The sequence below is a fragment of the Myotis davidii genome, unplaced genomic scaffold (genome assembly GCF_000327345.1).
Source record: "Myotis davidii unplaced genomic scaffold, ASM32734v1 scaffold134, whole genome shotgun sequence".
NCBI lineage: Eukaryota > Metazoa > Chordata > Mammalia > Chiroptera > Vespertilionidae > Myotis > Myotis davidii.
In genome coordinates, this window is record NW_006288853.1 from 1,251,521 (window position 1) to 1,269,065 (window position 17,545).

The window sequence follows — 17,545 nt, forward strand, 5'->3', positions numbered from 1 at the left end:
CTTTTTATTCTTGGATTTATTTACTTCTATGGCTGTCACTGGAGCTGAGATTGGCTTTAGCTCGGACCTTGGCTGCTGAAAGCAGGTTTCTGGCTTTGTTTACCTATTGTATTTGAAACTTTATTGCGACTCCAGCTGAGATCCTGGGTGCCTAAAAGCAGGTTTCTGGGGTTTTGTTCAGCTTCTATATTTGTAACAATGTTTCTTAGCAGCTCAGAGCCCAGCAGGCTGGCGGGGAACCTTAGCTTCCTCTGTCACTGGAGCAAGCAAGCCTCCCTGTTCGCTTCAAGCTGCCTGGCTGCCGGCCGCCATCTTGGCTGGCAGTTAATTTGCATATCGCCCAGATTAGCCAATGGGAAGGGTAGCAGAGGTATGGCTAATTACCATGTTTCTCTTTTATTAGATAGGATAGCAGTTTATATGGCTGGGACAGTTTTAACAGCTTATGAGAATTTTACTCAGCACTTGATTTAGACTGTGGCTTTGCTGCAGCCGCTTTCCCACAGCTATCCTAAAGGCATTCTGCCATATATTTTGGAGCTAGAGGGAGATTCATCCCCTGAATCCCTTGAAGAAAACCATTTATAGCATGACCATAATGAATTTCCCTAAAATTCACTGAGCTAGAAGGGCATCTTGTTTTCAAGTTATCCCAAGCTCCCAAAGGCCCTGGTTACGGAAGCCCTCACCCCATCCCTTTTTTTTTAAACCAACATCACATATCTAAATTTAAATTTCCAACATATTCATTGACCTCAATGAATTCTTAAAATATTTTTACAGATTAAACTATCAGGAGGAACTTCTAAAAAGGAAAAGAAAGATAAATAACTAGTGAAGTGGCAGATGCTTGGCATGGAGGAAAAAAAAATACCAATTACAGTCCATCATTCTTGGATGAAAGAAATGAGTCATTTAAGGAATTCTCCCAAAGGAGAGTCCTGCAATATGAACCTGTGTGTGATGCTGCAAAAGTGCATTGTGATTTGTCCTGCCTTGAAGGTGCTGGGACTAACATTCCCTACCAATGCTCTTCCTTCAAGGGGGGTTATACTGCGTAAATAAAAAGCAGAAACACAGAGTTGATGATGGAAAGGTAGGGATTTTATGAGATTTAACATTCTAAATGTGTAGAAAAAGAGGCCATGCACATGTGTTTTAGATAAATGTCACCTATTACCCAAACCCTAACTTACAAACATTTTATTGTCAGAATGGTGTATGTTATATATGATATATGTGTGTGTGTGTGTGTGTGTGTGTGTGTGTATACATATATATATATATATATCCCAAAAGACCTAATGCTGATGTTTATCTACAAAAGGATAGGCCCCAATCTATGAGTTGATGAACAATATTAGGTATGACAATTAATAAATTATAGTGAATGTGAAAAGTTGAACAAATGAAATGCACAAATACAGAAAGCAACAATTAAAATGTTACAGAGAGAGGGGATGCTTTCACATGCAGAAGTCACTGTGAGGACGAAAACAGAAAAGAATGAAAGGAAATTTACAGAAAGTCTAACGAATGAGGTACAAAACAAAACATGTGAAACCTGGCATGCAGGATTCAAAGTCCACTGAGAAAGAGAAGCAAAAGCAAGTCGGAAGCAAAAAAAGGTTTGGCCCAAAGAAGACTGTGCAAGAAAACATAACACTGCTAATTTAACGCAGAAAGATATGCATCTCATCATTTTTGTATCATAATAAGAATACATACAAAACCAAACGCTGGCCTGGCATACTGTTTTAATTTTGCTGACAAGATAAATGACGTAGCCAGTAAGATCTAAAATGTAATTATTGTAAGACCTCAAACAGTTCATAGTTAAGATAAATTCAAAGCAGAAATGATGCGTTTAGGGACAAAAAAATAAGTATTTAATGGAAAGACACTGGCAATATAAATTAGAGCAGGAATTTAGAGAGTTTTTTGAAGATCCACAGCTAACTTGATATTAGCAGTTAAAATTAACTAACAAGAGCCAGAGGATCATCAAGAAAAATGAACTATAAATCAAAAGGCATTCAAATAGCAAGGGTCACTAATTCAGTTGCAGTTACAGTGTGTCACACACAGCAGAATGGAAATATGGTTATGCAGAGGTGGTAGAACAATGTCTATTTAGTCCGTGCCACCGAGGAATTGCAGGTATACACAATGTAAAAGGGAAAAAAATCTTACTTTTGAGTATGTGAAGTTAAGTCACTATTTTAAAAATATTCTCTCTAGCCCTACCCGGTTTTGCTCAGTGGATAGAGCATCAGCCTGTAGACTGAAGGTTCCCAGGTTCGATTCCAGTTAAGGGCACATGCCCAAGTTTCACGCTCGATCCCCAGAAGAGGGCATGCAGGAGGCGGCCGATCATCAATGATTCGCTCTCATCATTAATGTTTCTATCTCTCCCTCTCCCTTCTCTCTTTAATCGATAAAAACAAAAAATTCTCTCTAGTTATTTTGTGCATACTGGACATGGCAAAAGTAGGTTTACAGTTGTGAGTACACAAAACACAGAATTTATTCTTGTATTATTTTTTATTAATTATTGTATTATTTTCCATATGAACAGTAAACCTTTTACCCCATTCTATATATTCAATAGTCCTTCACGAATAATTAACCCACTTAAAGAAATCATATGAATATACACTCATTCCAAAATGAGATGAAGAATATTATTTACATTTTATGTAGAGTGGCTTTAACTATGTACTTTGATAATTTTGCATTGTTCTTCTCAATTACTTCAAAGACCCTCGCTTACTATTACAGATCTTTTATCAATGGAAAAACAATTTACTTAAGTCTTCTTAAAATAAAACTATTAAGAAAGAAATTTAAATGTAATGCTGACAGGTTGTAATGTAAAAGATGTGAATCAGCCCTGGCCAGTGTGGCTCAGTTGGTTGGAGAATCGTCCTATACATCAAAAGGTGGAGGGTTCAATTCCCAGTCAGGGTATATACACCCAGATTGTGGGTTTGATCCTCCGTTGGGGCAAGTGTGGGAGGCAGCCAATTGATATTCCTCTCTCACATCAATGTTTCTCTCTCCCTCTCTCTAAAATCAAATAAAAGAAAAATAAGTATATAGAAGATGTGAATTGTTTTGTGACTAAATCTTTTTTTGAGAGAGAGAGAGTGTGTGTAAGGGAAGGGGAGAGACACACAGAGAGAAACATGAGTATGAGAGAACATATTGATTGGTTGCCTCCCTGAAACCGAGGCACATGCCCTGGACAGAATCAAACTGCTAGGCAGGTGCTCTTGAGTGAACCGAACCAGAGATCCTTCAGTTGCAGGCCAACACTCTAACCACTGAGAAAACTGGCTAGGACCTTGTAGATTAATTCTAATAAATGTCTCTGAAGACTTGCCTGTAAGGTAACTTCTGTATTCTAAGTCTCATGCCATAGAAAAGTGTCCCTATAGAAAAAAAAACTAGATAATAAGTCATGTCTAAGAATGTAGAAACCTTTAAAATTGTATTTTCTCTACCTATATATATAAAAGCCTAAGCGACCGGTTGACTATTTGACCACTCAACCGCTCAACCACTCAACTGGTCAACTGGTCACTATGATGCACACTGACCAACCATCAGGGGGAAGATGCTCGACGCAGGAGCTGCCCCCTGGTGATCAGTGCACTCCCACAGCGGGAGCACCACTCAGCCAGAAGCCGGGCTCATGGCTGGTGAGCACAGCTGCGGTGGCGCAAGCCTCTCCCACCTCCACAGCAGCACTACCGAGTGGCGGCAGCAGGCACAGTGGGGCCGGGATGAGCGGGAGTGGCACAGCACATGGCCCCGGCTCGGGCTCCTCCCCAGCCGCCTGCCGCTTCACACACTGCTACATCCCTCAGGAGATGTCAGACTACCGGTTCGGCCCAATCCCCACAGTCCAACATCCCCTGAGGGGGCTCAAATTGCAAAAGGGTGTAGGCCAGATTGAGGGACCCCATCGGTGCACAAATCCATGCACTGGACCTCTAGTAATATATAAAGCTTAATGTAAAAAAACAAAATAAACATATAACAGTAAATATAGTGATTATTTTTATATTTAGGGTTTTTTTTAATGGCATAAAGAAATAACACACGGCTTTAATCCTGCATCTAGCCAATAATTCTTTCATAAGAATTTATAACGAAAGTAATTTATAAATAATTTAGAGCTTTCTTTGATTAATCAGATCCTGTTTTTTTATGGAGTTTATATGCCTTGAGAAGAGAACAGGCTCATATGAACTAAAAAGATGAAGGAGATAAATTTGCAATGGTTCAAAATTCAGCAGTATTGTATGAGCAACTTGAGAAGCACAGTTATCAGAATGTATAAAACAGTAAATGATAACGGGGAGTGTATATAACCAATCGAATAGCTAAAGAGACTCACAAGCATAGTCACGGGCTCTCTGGCACTGATCCACTACAGGGTTATATGGACACCAAATGACTTTCATCAGATTCTACCACCTTTTGGGCCTTCTCCCTCCCATCCCCTATTGACTATTTAAGTTACTATGTAAGTCTAATCCATGGGCAGCCTGAGTTTCATAAATTCACTTCATCCCAGAGAGACACCTACCGTTTTCACCGAGTCACTCAAAGCTTCCCACTGCTGGAATGACATTGCGATCTGGCTCCTTCGCCAGTGGTCATAGCGGGCTCGACTCTCTTCATTAGTCAGAATCTCCTTTGCCTTCTGCAATTTCTGAAAAGTCTCCACTGGAAAACAAATCAAAAGATGAGCACTACTCTCTTGGAGGGATTATTTAAAACTCCCAAACAGTCACTGCTACTTACTAGCTGTGTAACCTTGGACCAGTTTCAGCTCCTCACAATTAGTTTCCTCATTTGTAAAGTGTACCATGAGGACAAGTGAGATTATGTCTGGAAAGTGCCTAGCTCACAGTTTATCCACTCCCTTTACTGAGCTCCAGTAATGTGCCAGGTGCTGCTCCAGGTGCTGATGACACAGGTGTGAAAACAGACATGATCTATTCAGTGGGATAGCCATTTATAAACATGGGGAAAATTATAATTTTGTCTACTAGGAAGAAAACTACCTTTTCTTGTCTGGGAGGGTATGACCAAGCTAGAGGAACATTACAAATAAAAACACCTAAGTCAGGGTAAGGTAGAGGAAGTAGGGAATGCCAATGTGGCTGGGAGACACGGGGCCAGAAGAACAATGAGGGATAGGGCTGCAGAGTGCACAAAAGCACCCAGTATCCAGGACCTTACAGGTCATACTGAGGATTCTAGTTTGATTTTTTTGTTGAAGAGCAATGGGAAGCTATTAGGAGGTTTTAAACACAGGAAATAACATGATAGATGGTTGATAATTGGTAGCTTTGTCGCTGATCTATTTGGCCAGATGGTATACAATAGAAACCTTTCTTGGCCCAGTTGGAAACACTTCCAATGTCACTTCTGCTCCTCAGTAAAGTTAAACTTTCTATAGAGAAGGATAGATGTTCAATATGTGAAAATCGATTGTTTCTATACATTAGTGATGAGCAATCTGAAAATTAAGAAAACAATTTCGCCCTAACCGGTTTGGCTCAGTGGATAGAGCGTCCGCCTTCGGACTGAAAGGTCCCAGGTTCGATTCCGGTGAAGGGCATGTACCTTGGTTGCGGTCATATCCCCAGTTGGGGGTGTGCAGGAGGCAGCTGATCGATGTTTCTCTCTCATCGATGTTTCTAACTCTCTATCCCTTTCCCTTCCTCTCTGTGAAAAATCAATAAAATATATTTTTTTTAAAAAAAGAAAAGAAAACAATTTCATTTACAGTAGCATCAAAAGTACACAATACTGCCGAAACCGGTTTGGCTCAGTGGATGGAGCGTCGGCCTGCGGACTGAAAGGTCCCGGGTTCGATTCCGGTCGGGGGCATGTACCTGGGTTGCGGGCACATCCCCATTGGGGGATGTGCAGGAGGCAGCTGATCGATGTTTCTCTCTCATCGATGTTTCTAACTCTCTATCCCTTTCCCTTCCTCTCTGTGAAAAATCAATAAAATATAAAAAAAAAAAAAGTACACAATACTTGCCCAGCCAGCATGGCTCAGTGTCTGAATGTCCACCTACAAACCAGGAAGTCACAGTTACCATTCCTGGACAGGGCACATGCCTGAATTGTGGCCTTGATCCCCAGTAGGGGGCATGCAGGAGGCAGCAGATCAATGATTCTCTCTCACCATTAATGTTTCTATCTCTCTCTCCTCCTTTCCACTCTGAAATCAATAAAAAATATATATATTTTAAAAAGAATACAATACTGACCTAGCTAGGTTGGCTCAGTGAATCGAGTGTCAGCCAGCAGACTTAAGGGTACCAGGTTAGATTCCTGTCAAGGGCATGTGCGGGTTGTGGGCTCATCCCCAGTAGGGGGCGTTCAGGAGGCAGCTGATCAATAATTCCCTCTTATCATTGATGTTTCTATCTTCCCTCTCCCTTCCTATCTGAAATCAATAAAAATATTTTTTTTAAAAAAATACAATACTTAGGAAAAATGCTAACAAAAGAAGTACAATACTTACACACTGAAAATTATAAAATACTGCTGAAAGAAATTAAATCTCGAAATAAATATAAAGATATCATGTTCATAGATCAGAAGACCTAATATTGCAAAGATGCTAATACTCCCCAATCTAATCTACAAATTCCATACAATCTCTATCAATATACCCAGCTGGCTTTTTTTTTGTAAAAATTGACAAGCTGGTCCTAAAATCCATATGCAAATGCAAAGGACCCAGAATAACCAAAACAATCTTGAAAGATAAGAACAAAATTGGAAGAATTCACACTTCCTGATTTAAAACTTTCTACAAACCTCCAATAATGAAAACAGTGTGTACTGGCATAAGGATAAACATAAATCAATGAAATATTGAGTCCAGAAGTAAACCCTCACATTTACAGTCAACTGGATTTCTACAAGATTACCAAGACAATTCAATTGGGAAAAAAATAGTCTTTTCAACAAATTGTGCTGGGACAACTGATATCCGCATATAAAAGAATGAAGTTGGCTCTCTGCTGGCGTGACACAATAGTTGAGCATCAACCCAGAAATCAAGTGGTCACTAGTTCAATTCCCAGTTAGGGCACCTGCCTGGGTTGCGGGCTTGATCCCCACAATATGGTGAGATACCACTTCTCACCACTAGAAAGGATAAAATTAAAAGATAAATACAAGTGTTAATGAGGATGTGGAGAAATTGGAAGCCTCCTACATTAAAGATAAAACTGTACAATTGTCTAACTACTTTGAAAAACTGTTTGGCAGTTCCTCAAAATGTTAAATATAGAGTTACCATATAGCCCAAGAATTTCAATGGTTAAGTACAGTCAGCCCTATGTATTCCAGGTTCAACATCCATGGATTAAACCAGCCATGACTTAAAAATATTCAGAAAAAAAAGGTTACACTGTTGCTCACATATACTATGTAATTAAGCCTACAATGGTTGCATCTGTACTGAACATGTACACACTTTTTCCTTGTTCTTATTCCCTGAACAATAAAGTACAACAGCTATTTACGTAGCACTTACATTGTATTAGGTATTATAATAATAATAATTAGTGTATATGCAAATACTACCATTTTACATAATGGACTTTTGGTATCCATAGGGTCTCTGGAACCAATCCCTCATGTATACCAAGGGACAAATATACAAGTTCAATAAAACTGAAAAATATGTCCATACAAAAACTTGTATACTAGAATGCACAGAAGCATTATTCATACTAGCCCAAAAGCAAAAACAACTCAAAATTCAAAAATGTCTATCAATAGATAAATGGATAAATAAAATGTGTTATGTCCACATAATGGAATTATCATTCAGCCATAAAAAGAAATAAGTACTGATACATGCTATAACAAGGATAAGCCTTAAAAACAGTATGCTAACCCAGCCAGCGTGGCTCAGTAGTTAAGCATCAACTTCTGGACCAGGAGGTCACAGTTCAATTCCTGATCAGGGCATGTGCCCAGGTTGCTGGCTCAATGCTCAGTGGGGGGCATGCAGGAGGCAGCCGATCAATGATTCTCTCTCATCATTCATGTTTCCATCTCTCCCTCTCCCTTCCTCTCTGAAATCAATAAAAATATATTTAAAAAAAAATATTATGCCAAATGAAATAAACCAGGCACAAATACCCACATATTGTATGATTCCATTTATATGAAATTCTCAGAATAGACAAAAATATAGAGACAAGTAGATTTGTGGTTGCCAGGGGCTGGGCCAGAGAAAATAAAAAGTGATCATTAATGAGTTTCTTTTTCTTTTTCTTTTTCTTCACAACGTTATGAGCTAGATATAATTATTATTACTCCCATTTTATAGCTTCTAAGACTGAAGGGGGTTAATGTAACTTGCCCAAAATCCCAAAACTTCAAGTGATGGAGCCATATTTCAAACGCTAGCCTACCGGACTCCCCAGCTGGTACTCTCCTTGACTGCCGTCCTGACTTTCCTACAGTGCATGTTACCCTCTAATTCAGCGGTTCTCAACCTGTGGGTCGCAACCCCTTTGGGGGTCGAATGATCCTTTCACAGGGGTCACCTAAGACCATCGGAAAACACATATATAATTACATATTGTTTTTGTGATTAATGGCTATGCTTAATTATGTTCAATTTATAACAATGAAATTGGGGGTCACCACAACATGAGGAACTGTATTAAAGGGTCGTGGCATTAGGAAGGTTGAGAACCACTGCTCTAATTCCTCCTTTCTCTCTCACTGCCAGGAATAGTAAACACTTCATCATTCATCAATAAAATCCAGGTTGTGCCCTTGAGGAGCTCAGAGTCGAGTAAGGAAGCAGATCTATAAACAAGTCATTTCAATATGTGATAAAGAGAAATAGAGAGGCAAGCCTGATTCTGTGTGGAGAGGCAGGAAATATTTCATCCATTTCCTGTACACTTGGATTCATCCTTGACTGCTCTTTTTCTCACATTTCGCTTCTAATGCACTGGCAAACTTTACTGGCTCTGCCTTTCAAATATACCCAACATCTGACCTCTTGTCACCACCTCCACTGCCACTGCTCTGGCCAAAGCCATGGTTCAGCCTCGGCTGGATCATTATAGTAGCTTCTCAACTGATCCCCCTGCCTTTGCCTCAGTCTGTTTTCTACACCGCAGTTAAAGTGATCCTTTAAAAAATAAGTCACATACTATCACTCCTCTGCTCAAAATGACTTCCAGCAACTTCCTATTTCTCTTAGAATAAAGCTGAAAATTCTAACATGCTCTGCCTGCCCTGTGCTCTCTTCCCTCTGACCTCATTTCCTTCTACTTCTCCCCTTCTCCCCTTGCTACAGCCCTTGTAGCTTCCCTGCTGCTCCTTGACAGCACTTCAGCCTCAGGGCCTTGGCACTTGCTGTCCTCTGTCCTTTCCGCCAAGAACAGTGTTACCCCAGGCACTCACGTCACTGTCTTCAGATGTTGGCTCAGATGCCCTCTTGTTGTCTTGCCAATGGGGTCTTCTCTGACCATGCCATCTAGATATGGCTGCTCGCCCCATCATCCTTTGCCTTATTTTCTTTTCTCTTTAATATATATTTTATTGATTTTTTGCAGAGAGGAAGGGAGAGGGATAGAGAGTTAGAAACATCGATGAGAGAGAAACATCGATCAGCTGCCTCCTGCACACTCCCTACTGGGGATGTGCCCGCAACCCAGGTACATGCCCTTGACCGGAATCGAACCTGGGACCTTTCAGTCCGCAGGCCGATGCTCTATCCACTGAGCCAGACCGGTTAGGGTTATTTACTTTTCTTTATCCCCTGACATTATCTAGTTATTTGTTTGTGATTTGGCTCCTCTGCCAGAATGCACCCACCATGAGGACAGAGACTTTGTCTCTTTTGTTCTCTGCTGCATCCCCTGTACTGCAACAGCATCGCAGGTGCTCAAAAGTATTTGCTCACTGAATGAAAGAGTGAATGTCTCCTATTTTAAATGTGAACATAACAATAATCACACAGTGCTATTCCCTAAGCTCTAAGCACAAACAAATCACAGATACCCTTATAACATTTTGAGCCCCAGTCCCCCAAATTCACCACTTCAAGTGCCCCCCCCCGCCCCACCCCTACCCTCCTGGCAGCCAGAGACACAGCCTGCCACAGACAGCACCTCCAGGCCCCTGCTCCAAGGCTGGACAGCATAAGTACCTAACAGGCCATTATCTATTTAATATCACTGCTGGAGGTAGTAGCACTTGCAGGTTAAAGGGAAGAACCTAAAGATGGGGCTATTGAAAGCTACAGGGAAACAAAGAAACAAATAAAAATCATCTTGTTGTATCAGCTGGCTCCAGTGAGCAATCCTTCCTGTTGCTGGTGACCACGTAAATGTCTCTGTATAAATGAGATGTCACTTTTTCCAACAGGAATAAAAAGCTCATTAAATTATCACCACAGATGCACACACTACTTGAGTAGGGGCTGTAAATATTTACATATTTACCTGTGAGTCACTTTCTCTTTGCACATTACTGTTGGCCTGTTTTCCAGAGTTTCCGGAACAAAAGAAGCCTGCCTGGAATTATTCTGTCAGTCCCTCAACAACCATTGATAAGCAGAAAGCCTTTTCCTTATTCCATCCTCTTCCCCACATTTAATAAAAATGAGTTTGGGTTTATATTTCTCCTTTAATATATCAGCTAATCAAATGAATCACACAAGATAAATATTTACTAGTTCTGGGAAGAGAGATCTCATTTTGTAAGCTTATATGAGCAAATGATGCTGAAGCCTTTGAGAGACATTGTGGCTTAACTCCTGTTTTGAAAACACATAGGTTCTTTTAAATTCATATTTCACAACAGAATTTGTATTATTATAGCCACATTTTAAATGCAGAACACTTATAATTACTTAAGTGATAATAATAATATGATGTCAGAACATGCTTTGAGAAAAGTCTGAAGAAAAATATCCCAACTGTGAATAGTGGTCTCTGACAGAGAGAGCAGACTTTCACTTTCAACATTATTTATTACTATGTATTATTTTTATTCTGAGGAAAAGAAGCAATTTTTTATGTTTTTATTGATTTTTTTTTTAGAGAGAGAGAGAGAGGAAGGGAGAAAGATACAGAGATAGAAACATTGATGAGAGAGAAACCTCTATTGGCTGCCTTCTGCACGTCTGCAACCCAGGCACGTGCCCTGACCAGGAATCGAACCAAACACCTTTTGGTTCACAGGTTGACGCTCAATCACTGAGCCACACCGGCCAGGTTAAAGAGTTTTTGAAGTAGGAAAACATTGAGACATTCAAAGATAATAGAAAGGGACAAAGAGCTGCCTTTCTTCAAATATCTGTATGTCTTTGAAGCCCGCAAATCAATAACAAAAACACCATTTCACAAAACCTTTGACCCCTTTCTTCAGGGTCAAAGAGAAGTTTTAAACCATTGGCCTGAAACGGTTGTTGTCACGCGCATACACGGGACTGGCGTGAACAGCAGTCAGGATCTTTTGAGCTCAAAGACATAATTTCTATAGCACAACCAGTCTTCTGTCCATCTCCCACACCTGAAGAGGAGGAGGGATTTCCAGAAGCCTTGGACTTAGAATTCTTTTTAAATGAAAGCAAGAAAGCTCTGATGGTTACTTACAAAAAAGAAACTATTCCATTTTGTTCAATATTTATCTTAGAGTGCTGAGAACAGAAAGTCCACTGAATCATAATTGCCAACATTCATGAGCTCTTTCTGCATGCAGAACACCTCGTTTAATCTTCACGGCAGGCACATGAAGTAATATACTGTTGTCTACCCATGTACCTGTGAGAATGCCCAGGCTCAGAGAAGTTTCCCTTGGTCAGCTAGCTTGGAAGTGGGAGCTAGGAGCAATCCAGACAGACAACCTATGTTCATATTTCCTACTCCATCATGCTAACAAATCAGTGATTTCAATGGCAATGGTTGACACTACATTTAGTGGTCCAAAAGGTATATATACATGTTTAATTTCTCCTCTGTACACTTGCTCTACAGGCTAGCCTTTCACTTTAATGAAATACACTTCAAAATCTTTCCAGTGTATTCTGGACTTCAGTCAAGTTAAAAGTTAGCATCTGGGTGAATTTTTGTTTAACATTTTTTTAAAATTGGGGGAGAGGGGTACTCCTCACCTGAGGATATTTTTTCCATTGATTTTTACAGAGAGTGGAAGGGTTAGGGAGAGACAGAGAAACATTGATGTGAGAGTGACACATCAATTGGTTGCTTCCTGCATGCACCTGCACCCAAGGTATGTGCCCCTGAGCAGAATTGAACTCGAGACCCTTTAGTCCACAAGCCAACACTCTAACCACTGAGCATACCGGCTAAGACCTTAAAATATTTATCAGGAACCATAATCCTTTTCCAAGTATGTAAAGAACCACTTACCTTATTCATCCAAACTGAATAAATAGATGCTTAAACAGACTTGAAAACTATTTCTACCCAAAGGTTGAATCATCTGTCAACTGCAAGGCTGACAAAGAAAGGTACTGATGTCTGTGTACCTTTTCATTTTAAACAATATTTACACAGTCTACTGTTTCTCTGAACAAGAAGACTGAGGTAGCCGGTACATGAAAACTCCATCACTATGGCAACTAGAAACGGCAATGATTGCACAGTGATTCATGATGTATCCCAAATAGAAACTGTGCCAGGGACAGACAAATACTCAAAGCCACGCTTCATTGGGAGAAAAATCCAGTTAAAGAGTAACCTGGGGCTGATAGTTGTTTTTAAGTGTTTATCAAACGTTTACACTTTTATGCTAGAAAATCTATTTTAATATTAACTCCAGTTCAGAGAAGTAATTAATGTCTTCTAAAGAAATGTTCTTGAAGTCACTCATTCACTCACTCCACTAATTACTACTTGCACAAAGTAGATGTCCTCTGCAGTAGGTAGATGTCCTCTGCTGGGGCACCCCGATCGGAACAAGCCTCACTGAGCTTCCAGTTTGACTAATAAGCAAATAGGCAACAAGGAGATGGTCTGACACACAGTTTGCTGCCTGACGTACAGAGTGCTCTGGAAGTCCCACATGACTTCCCAGAGGAAGAGGGGGCTAAGCTGAGACCTGACACAGAGCAGGACCTGCCAATCAAAGCAGGGCAGGGAGGTGTGTAGGCCTCAGGGGAGTTCCAGGCAGAGGGAGCAGCAGACGTTAAGGTCTGAAGAGTAGAAAGCAGAGCACCTATGGCACCCAAATATTCTGAGTGGCTAAAACATGGACCCTAGCATGACAGTGGAGAGAAAATGAAAATGGAGAGATGGGGGAGGGCACAAAATGAGGGGGTTTGTACCTAAAGGGCCAGCAATGACAAAGAGTGAACTATTGCTACATGTGCACTATGGGTTAATACCATAGACACAATGTAAATCAAAAGAAGCCACACACAAAAGAGTACATATTGTATGATCCCATTTACATGAAATCCAAAACCAGGCAAAACTAATCAATGACGACAGAGATCCACAAATGGGAGAGGGTCTGACTCTGAATAGGACATGAAAAGCGTGCTGGAAATGTCCTACACCTTCACCTGGGCAGTGGTTAAACTGGCTGTGCATGGACACAAATCTGTCAAGTTTACACTTATGATTTGTTCCTGTGGCCTTAAACAAGTTATGCCTTAATAAAAAGAGTGGGAATCAAATGAGCAAAAGTAATAGCTAAGTATTTAACAAAATAAATGACTTCCTATATTGGAAAAACATCTGCTTATACAAATCAAAAGGATCAAGGATTGCTATAAAAATATAATAAAGAGCTTTAAGATAAGGGAAACATTTTTTTTAATATATTTTATTGATTTTTTACAGAGAGGAAGGGAGAGAGATAGAGAGTCAGAAACATCGATGAGAGAGAAACATCGATCAGCCGCCTCCTGCACATCCCCCACTGGGGATGTGCCCGCAACCCAGGTACATGCCCTTGACCGGAATCGAACCTGGGACCTTTCAGTCCGCAGGCTGACGCTCTATCCACTGAGCCAAACCGGTTTCGGCAGGGAAACATTTTTTGTACCAGTCTTTATGTATTTATTCACACACTTGATAAAAATATCTCAGTTAGGCCCTAGCTGGTTTGGCTCAGTGGATAGAGTGTCAGCCTATGGACTGAAGAGACCCAGGTTCGATTCTGGCCTAGGGCACATGCCCAGGTTGCTAAGAGCAAAGAGCGTTTCGAGAAAGAGGGCATGATCCACAATACCAAATCTTGCTACTCAAGGAAGAGGAAGACAAAAAAGGCAACAATTGGATTTGGGAGCCAAGAAGTCCTTGGTGACTATTACAAAAGCAATTTCCAAGAAGGTGAGGAGGAAGTCAGACTGGGAAAACTGGGCAGAAGGGAAGTAGAGAAATCAATTGTGAACTTCTTTTTCAGAAAGTTTGACCCTAAAGCAGCAGTTCTCAACCTGTGGGTCGAAACCCCTTTGGGGGGTCAAACGACCCTTTCACAGGGGTCATCTAAGACCATTGGAAAACACATATATAATTACATATTGTTTTTGTGATTAGTCACTATGCTTTAATTATGTTAATTTGTAACAATGAAAATACATCCTGCATATCAGATGTTTACATTACGATTCATAACAGTAGCAAAATTACAGTTATGAAGTAGCAATGAAAATAATTTTATGGTTGGGGGTCACCACAACATGAAGAACTGTATTAAAGGGTCGCGGCATAAGGAAGGTTGAGAACCACTGCTCTAAAGGGAAGGAGAGGAACAGGAGGAAGGTAAGTTAAGGAAGGATTTTAATTTATTAGTGGTTTTTTTTTCAAGTTAAGATATACATAAGCATTTATGTCTAAATTTATGATAATGGATTTTAAATTATCATAAATGAAAAAACTAAAGTGTGAATACATTATCATACATATGGACATGTAGCATATGTGGACATGTTCAGGCCCCTGAAATGAAGAAAACACAGCAAAGTTCTCATCAACTAAACCATCTGCTTACAAATGTGCTTAAGTTATGTTAACACTCCAATGCTGGTGAAATAAGGCATAAACTGGACAGATTTTAAACCATGAAGCAGCACATTACAGCAGAAAGAAAAATGGATGTTCAATAACTACCATTAGAGGAAAGACTCTACACTCTTCCCTCCCCTCCTACCATTCAATAGTACAAAAACATTCTTTGGCATTGAACAAAAGAGTAAGTTTGAGAGTAACAGAGAAAAGAAAATTAAGTTATAATGGCTTTTTAGTTCTATATGCTATTCATTTCCACGAGAAACAGCTATTAAATACCTACCTGCTTGGGAATTTTCAGGATGCTTGTCGGGATGACATTCCAGGGCTCTGACCTTAAACTCTGCTAGGATCTGTTCCACCTAAAACAAAAATCAATGTTTAAAATAAAGAGTCCAGATTATATGCCATGAAGGAAGAACTTGGACATCAGTCCTTCCCAAAACAGCCATGATCAACACAACTTTTCATTTTGATCTTTATATTTGTATTTTGACTTTTTTACTCTAAAATAATTTCCTTACTTACACAATTCAGAAAGCATCCAATAATAGCTCCTATTCAAATAGTGGTTTGTGATGACAATTTAACTTGTTGATGGCCCAAGACATCTATGAGCTCAATATATTTGTCAAAAATGGTCAGATAGGTTAGATTTTATTTTATTATTATTATTATTATTACTGCTATCATTTATTCTGGGCACACCATTTTCCAAGTTCGTCTTTTTTTTTTTTACAAAGGGTCATGGCTTAGATTTTAAATCACATTTACAGATAAGGAGCATTTCTAAGCCCAAACAAGTAACAGTGAAACTACTACTGCTGGAAGGAATGCATGCCCCACGTGTATGTTAAGCCTAAAGAGCAGAGACTTACCAGCAGAACACACCATACACATAACCTCTAGACTAGATAACTAGAAGCAGAGGAAGAACACAAGTTTAGGTCAAGTTCATGCAGCAACCACCTGATTTCTTCACCTTCATGCTGCAGAACCAACTGAAAGTTGTGTTACTTTTAGATAAGCTAGAAGTAGGTTTCCTGATCATATTAAAGGAAACTTTCTCCCTTGTTAACAATTAGGCTAAGGGCATTAGTATAGAACGATATCCACGAGTAAATACAGAGTATTAGAATAGCAAAGAGGAAGCTACATAGATCATCTTGTTTCTTCAACTCCCATTTTTAACAATTAGGTTAAGGGCATTAGTATAGAAAGATATCCACGAGTAAATACAGAGTATTAGAATAGCAAAGAGGAAGCTACATAGATCATCTTGCTTCTTCAAAATCAGAAACTTTTACATCATAGCAGTGCATGAATTCCACCTCCCAAAGGCTTAGTCCAATAACTTTCTTCTTTTCCTTGTTAAGCAACTACTGAGAACCTCTTAGAATAACAGGAAGATATAGACTTCCTATTAAGAACTATAATCAATTGTTTCCTCTTCCTGTTGCTCCCTTTAAACCACCAGTCACCTCCATGTCACTAAGTGATATTTCATATGTATGGTTATACTGATAATAATGGGCCTTGTAAGTCTTTTGACCATTCATAAATAATAATAAATGTGTACTACTGGGAAAAAAAACCCATCAGTCACCATTACCTGCTTATACAGCAAAAAAAATTGAGAATAACTTGTTTTTCAGTTTTAAAATATTAAATATTCTAAAGATCCTAGCAAGAATTTTATAATTAACAAGTAATTTATGAATACTTGTAATAACTCTTTGAAAAAAAAATCTAGCAATACAGATAAAAATTAAAAGCTCCTTGCCCTAACTGGTTTCGCTCAGTGGATAGAGCATCGGCTTGCGGACTCAAGGGTCCCAGGTTCAATTCCGGTCAGTGGCATGTACCTCGGTTGTGGGCACATTCCCAGTGGGGGGTGTGCAGGAGGAAGCTGATCAATGTTTCTCTCTCATCGATGTTTCTGGCCCTCTATCCCTCTCTCTTTCTCTCTGTAAAAATATCAATAAAATATATTTTAAAAAAGAAAAAGAAAAAGAAAAGCTCCTTTACCCTCCTTCTCCCAAGATAAAAAGTTACATCCTTCAAGGCACATTTTTTACATATATATGTATATATCATGAGGGGGGGAGGGGTTAATAAATGGATAAAATACCTATCTATCAACTGTAGAAATTTTGGGTTTTTATTGTTTTATTTTTTTATTCCAATCCCATTAGGAATCATTCTGCTATTAGCCCTTGGAAGGAAATAGTTCAAATAGTTAATTCTCCATATTGCTAATGTGTATGATCGTTTCTTCTTTATATGTATACTAGAGGCCTGGTGCACAATAATTTGTGCACTCGGAGGGGGGGGTTCCTCAGCCCAGCCTGTGCTCTCTCGCAGTCTGGGACCCCTCGGAGGATGTCCACCTGCTGTCTTAGGCCCGCTCCCTGGGGGATCAGGCCCAAGCTGGCAGTCAGACATCCCTCTGGCAGCCCGGCAGCCCTTGGGGGATGTCCACGTAC

The 17,545-nt window shown here is 39.8% G+C and overlaps 1 protein-coding gene across 1 annotated transcript in view; it reads right to left on the reverse strand.

Moving 5' to 3' along the window:
- Positions 1 to 17,545, reverse strand: part of DNAJC12 (DnaJ heat shock protein family (Hsp40) member C12) — a 47,193-nt gene that overhangs the window by 19,420 nt on the left and 10,228 nt on the right. The window contains exons 3-4 of the mRNA XM_006760892.2: positions 15,343 to 15,421; positions 4,598 to 4,737 (exon numbers count right to left, since the gene is read on the reverse strand). Coding sequence (XP_006760955.1) covers positions 4,598 to 4,737; positions 15,343 to 15,421 — 219 coding nt within the window. The remainder of the gene's footprint in view (positions 1 to 4,597; positions 4,738 to 15,342; positions 15,422 to 17,545) is intronic.